The sequence below is a fragment of the Juglans microcarpa x Juglans regia genome, chromosome 5S, assembly GCF_004785595.1.
Source record: "Juglans microcarpa x Juglans regia isolate MS1-56 chromosome 5S, Jm3101_v1.0, whole genome shotgun sequence".
In the NCBI taxonomy this organism is placed as follows: domain Eukaryota; kingdom Viridiplantae; phylum Streptophyta; class Magnoliopsida; order Fagales; family Juglandaceae; genus Juglans; species Juglans microcarpa x Juglans regia.
In genome coordinates, this window is record NC_054603.1 from 8,523,826 (window position 1) to 8,529,423 (window position 5,598).

Here is a 5,598-nt window from a genome sequence, read left to right on the forward strand (position 1 = left end):
TACCCATTATTAATGTCAAAAATTGTACAATAGGCCGGAGCGGGAGAAAGAATAATTTCCAGCTCATTGAGGTAGTCCAAGACTAGATAAGACAGTTCGAAGCCCGCGATGGGGATTTGGAGTGGTGGTACTGTGCCCACACGTACATCCATAACAGTAAATAGAAAATAAATACTGGAAATATAAATAGAGATATAGACACATAGATTTACGTGGTTCGGCATAGGGTTTATGTCCACGGGCCGTCTGGAGGGCAAATCCAATACTATAATATAGGTATTTTACAATCTCTTATGCTCTTTCATTTCTCTCTATATAATGGAGGTCAGAGACCTCTTTTCTGGAGAACATAATATCCTGGATCTCTTGTTCTAAGGTTGAAGATGACCTCTATATTCTCGTAATCGTTGCTAATTAGCTGTTAGGAAGTCCTCTTTTATTGTGGCCTTGTCAGTGGTAGGTGAGGGAGTCAGTTTTTACCATTTCTCCATTGCGTGTCTGACTTACTTTCTCCCATTACTCATTTTTTTCTCTTTTTTGTCGCCTTCCTCATTTCTCTCTGATACTTGCTTTTTCTTATCCCCTCATTGTCTGTTCTTTATTTCTTGATGATGATCCTTTGGGCTGTGCTTGAGATGCCATATGGGTCAGCAAGATTTTATCCTTAACACCCATGACTTGATACAACATGAATACGATCTGTTAACACGATTTGTCACCCCTTCAGTCACCCTCAATTGTAACTCCAAAATGTAAAACCATCTGTAAGCCTCGTAACGCAGCAAGAGCCTTAATATCTTCCGGTTCATAAGATCCATCCTCTTTTCTACACATTGCCATAATTTAATTTGATTTGAAATATAAATTTTAAAATTTGAATTTTACGAATCAAATCTTATCATTTAAGTGATATAAATTGTATGTGCACTCTATATAAGAACTTGTGAATAGAATAACTCAATCTAAGAAATGTCTTATAAGCAATCAAGAATTTGATTTGATCATTCATGACCTAAGAGCACGTAAATCCTGAGTGAGCATAAAAAAAAAAAAAAAAAAAAAAAAAAAAAAAAAAAAAAATCTAAATTTGAGAGAAATAGAAAAGACACATAAAATATATCATATTGTCTATTACCCATGTAAACAATTCGGACAACATTGCTCGTGTTTCATATATTTATCGTTCTTGTCCGGAAAACAAACTCAAGATGAGCTCCCATGCACAAAGAGCCAGGAAATTGATGCTTTTCACGATTTGTCTGCATGGTTCAATGTCTGGTTCCTCACAAAATCCGGTTGGTTGGTGACAGATCTAACCCATGCCCATTTGTGATCCTTTATGTTCACTTCATTCTTCGCCTGTGCCACCTCCTCCAGCGGAATATACGCATAGTTTCCATTAACAGGACCAGAAACAAATCCAGTGTACCCTGCCATAACTCCATGAATGGCCGAGTGAGCTAGAAGCGTGCAGTAAAGATTATCCGTAGCATTCGCAGGAACAGCACGAATCATGTATGTTGGATCTATGTATTTCACTGTAAAAAGGTCATCTGGGTGCTCTCTTGCCCACCATTTCTTCAGCTCCGACTTCAACCAGCCGCCGACGTCTAATAGTACTGGGTTGCCGGATTCATCCTTCTCCGACGTCTGTGCATCTTTTCTTGGAATCAGATCCTGGCCTGCTCCTTCAGCAACTACTAATACTGCATGCCCATTTTCCTTCACTCGCTGTTCAAGGAATTCAAACAGCCCTCCTTTTCCTTCCAAGTAGAAATCGATTTCGGGAATCAAGCAGCAGTCGACCTCGCGGCTGCTCAATGTTGCGTAAAGGGCAATGTGGCCTGTGCTTCGACCCATTAGCTTCAAGAGGCCTATTCCGTTGACTGCACTCTCGGCCTCAACATGAGCTGCACTGATTGCTTCCTGTGCCCTTTCTACTGCTGTCTGGAACCCGAATGATCTGTCGATGATGCCAACGTCATTATCGACGGTTTTTGGGATCCCGGTGACTGAAATATTCAGTCTCCGTCGACGGATTTCGTCGAATATCTTCACAGCTCCACGCATCGTGCCATCCCCCCCTATGATGTACACCTGTTTGCTTGCAAATTAATGAGCAAATGGAGCAATCTAATTAGCACACCATTCATACAATTAAAAAGTCCATCCAGATTGCCAGTTTATATAGAAAACACCAGGTTTATCAGAGTAAGTGCTTTGATGGTGAAAGAAAAACCATAAATATTATTCCTACATACATTAGAATTGAAGGACAGACAAACCTGGTTAAAGCCATGATCCTGTATACCGTCGACGATCTTCTGGAGATCAAAACCTCCCCTGGAAGTCTCAAGCGCAGTGCCGCCATTTTTGTGCCAGTTGTGGACCAGCTTGGGATTCAGCTCCACGGGCTTTGAGGAGTAGAACCCTCTGTACCCTGCCTTCACCCCGAATATCTGTCGCACCCCGTAGAGGTCCCAGAGGCCCACAACGAGTTCCCTGATGACGGTGTTCAGACCCGGGCAGAGTCCACCGCAGGTGACGATGGCTGCCCGGGTCCGTGAAGGTTGGTCCAGGAAGACCCGGTTGCGCGGGCCGGCACGGTGGTACGCGGCGGAATGGGAAGGGGAGGAGAAGCCGTGGACGACATGGCGGAGGACTACATCGGAGTCGGTGACGTAGAATCCGTCGGAGGGGTGGTAGAATGGGTTGTGCTCTAAAGGGTTGGTGCGGGTTTGGAGGTCACGAAGGTAGTTGGTGAGGTGGGGGAATTGCACGGCGAAGAATGATAAGGTGGCGGTACTGGTACTGTTAGAGTTGGACGAGTTGTAATTCGGAGAGCACGGTATCGGTGCTGTGGTGAGGTTGTTAGCTTCTGTGTATGAAACGGCCAATGTTGTTTCTTCTTCTTCTTCTTCTTCTTCTTGATCTTCTCTGTAGTCGGTGCGAAGCAAGAGATACCACTTGCAGAGTTTGCGTACTTACTACGAGCTTGACAATGGCTTCCGTTAGATACGTGGCCGTCATGCTTCGTGGACACGCTGTGGTACTGTGAGGACCTCGTAGAAGGGCGACACGTTATGGGGTAAAACGTAGGTGCATGTATGAGAAATCAAACCATCTAAAAAAAAGGAAATACTCTAGCAAAGAAGGATTACGCGTAAAAGTAATTTCATAAATTAATATGATTTCGTATGATTTATTAGATTTTAAAATTATTTTTATTATAAAATAAATTTAATAAATTAAATAAAGTTATGCAATCAATTTAAGAGATTATTTTTATATAATTCTTTTGTATATATAACAGTATTCTAAAAAAAATTTCATAATTTTCCTTCTAAATGTCGTACAAAATATTTTTTAATTTTTAATTTGTAAAAATTTTTAATCATTATCTAATCATTTCAATTTTATCAATTTTCAAATAAAATATAAAAAATAATATAACATTTTTAAATTTTAAAATAAAAATTATATATAAACAGTTTTTTAACTTTATAATTTTATATTTATTCAACTTTTTCTCTCTCATTTCTTAAAATTTAATAAATCATCTTAATTTAAATTATTTATAAAATCTTCATCTCATCTCATTATCACCTTATTCTTTAATATTAAAGCAAATAGAGGCGTCAAATATCGAATAGGAAAAATCTAATTATAAGCAATTCTGCGCACTAATATGCGTACTCATTCAATATAATTAGTCAGAAAGTAAATTTTATTAAAAACAGTACTAATTTAAATTTAGAATATGAAGGCAATAATATTAATATGAAGATTGGTACGTAAATATACTTGTATGTAGCAAAACTCGATATGATTCTTGTTTAAAGGAGGATAAGTTTCAATTGGGTATTGTTAGTTCCAAGTCCAAAGTTATAACACCCAGGCCCAACGCAAGCCCACGTACTATTAATTTTATTGAGGTGAAATTGTACAGGAAGCCACTACAGATTTAATGTGTAATTTTCAATAGCCTACGGGCCCAAAAATTATTTTCGTAGAATATGAATCTTTGAGCAGTATGGATTTTTGAGCAGAAATTTCAGTTAATGGGCCAATATTTGCAGAAATTTTAGTTAATGGGCCAATATTTTGGGAAACTCTTATGAGATTTATTGGGTAATTTATTATAAGCCCACAAACATAAAATTTGGTTAGCTAGGATTTTCAATTAGGCCGTTAGAGTTTAGTAGATTTTTTTTTTTTTTTTTTTTTTTTTTTTTTTTTTTTTTTTTTTTTTTTTTTTTTTTTATATTTGGTTCAATAAATGTGTTAAAGCCCAAGCCAGACACTCAATATCCTGAATCCTGACTTGCATGTAAGTTCCATGCACGTGCTCTGCCTTCTCCTTCATCCTTTAGGGTTTTCAACTACCTATATATATATATAGTACATACTTGCAAAATTAGGGCTGCACATATGAAATCATAATCTCTTACTCTCTCCCTCATCGAGTCATTACAAAGTTGTTCACTATCACGGCAGATTACTTCTAGCTGCAGTTCCATGGAACCACTCTAAACTACCATCACATAGCCCTATCACCCCACACCTGCCCGATGGTTACTCCTCCCCGTTGCATCTCCCCACGTCGCCATCTCCAGCAAGCACCCAACGATGAACGAACACGACAACACGCCACAACCTTGTTGAGGCCCGTAGAAAACCAACTCAATTGCTCAATTTTTTTCCACAGCCCACAACAAACTAGCAGTTCCATGGTTCCTCTCCCGTGAGCGTTCTTTCCTTCAAGCCACAACAGGCCCACAACGCTGCTCCTGCATGCACCCCCTCCAATCCACAATATCAGTCGTCCCACTCACAACAGGTCGCAGAAACCACCCTGCTGCTGCACCAACTTGGGATGGACCAATTGCCAAAGCTCCTTCACGTGGCTGCCACCCCTCCCTTCAACCACCAAGGTTGCACCACACGGCAGCTCTTATATCTTAAAACTAGACCCACTTCCACACCAAAACCAGCCCCTATTTCAAGCACTAAAAACAGTGCAAAAATTTCTCTGTTCAGATCACCAACCACAAGCTAATGCAAACGCCATCACCAACAGCACCATAGCACGCCAGACAACAGCCCCACCATGCGTCCCTCTAGCCTACTTAATGCTGGATCAAAAGTCCAATCGAAGTTAAACCCTGGAAGCTCATGGAGATGCTGGTTAGCCACTGTTGTCGTCAGTTATGCACCGCCTAACCCCAAGGTGCCTCCCGACCAACAGCACCATAAGCCTCTCTCTCTCTCTCTCTCTCTCTCTCTCTCTCTCTCTGTGTCAAGCCTTCTCACGCTTTCTCTGCCTTCTCCCTTCTCCTCCACTTTCCCTAGTTAATTAGCTCTTTCCCTCTTTACAGGCCGGTATGTATATTGGATTATGGGTTGGTATGTATATTGGATTATGGGCCATGCAAATTGAAATGGGCCATGGGCTTGCAGATAGGTTTTATGGGTTGTGCAAGTTTAGATGGGTCGTGGGTTTACAACGATGCATTATAGGTTTAAGAGAGATTACTAATTTTTGAGGACTTGGGCCCACGAAAGGATAGCTAATTTCATGAAATTAAAATATTTTGG

General features: G+C 40.2%; 1 protein-coding gene across 1 annotated transcript; it reads right to left on the reverse strand.

Moving 5' to 3' along the window:
• Positions 1-1,086: 1,086 nt before the first annotated feature.
• Positions 1,087-4,610, reverse strand: LOC121267060 (ATP-dependent 6-phosphofructokinase 2). Its single transcript, XM_041170937.1, has 3 exons — positions 4,565-4,610; positions 2,286-2,983; positions 1,087-2,097 (listed from the first exon to the last, which is right to left on the reverse strand). The coding sequence occupies exons 1-3, from the start codon at positions 4,608-4,610 to the stop codon at positions 1,249-1,251; spliced, it is 1,593 nt and encodes a 530-aa protein (XP_041026871.1). The 3' UTR covers positions 1,087-1,248.
• Positions 4,611-5,598: the final 988 nt, after the last annotated feature.

What these genes read in the sequence shown, in the direction of transcription:
- LOC121267060 (XM_041170937.1), bottom strand. Translation starts at nt 4,610, where the DNA reads ATGGCGACGTGGGGAGATGCAACGGGGAGGAGTAACCATCGGGCAG. An exon ending in GAGGAGTAACCATCGGGCAG is followed by an intron (nt 2,984 to 4,564) that starts GTGTGGGGTGAT and finishes GCTCGTAGTAAG; the next exon opens with TACGCAAACTCTGCAAGTGG. An exon ending in AGGATCATGGCTTTAACCAG is followed by an intron (nt 2,098 to 2,285) that starts GTTTGTCTGTCC and finishes GCAAGCAAACAG; the next exon opens with GTGTACATCATAGGGGGGGA.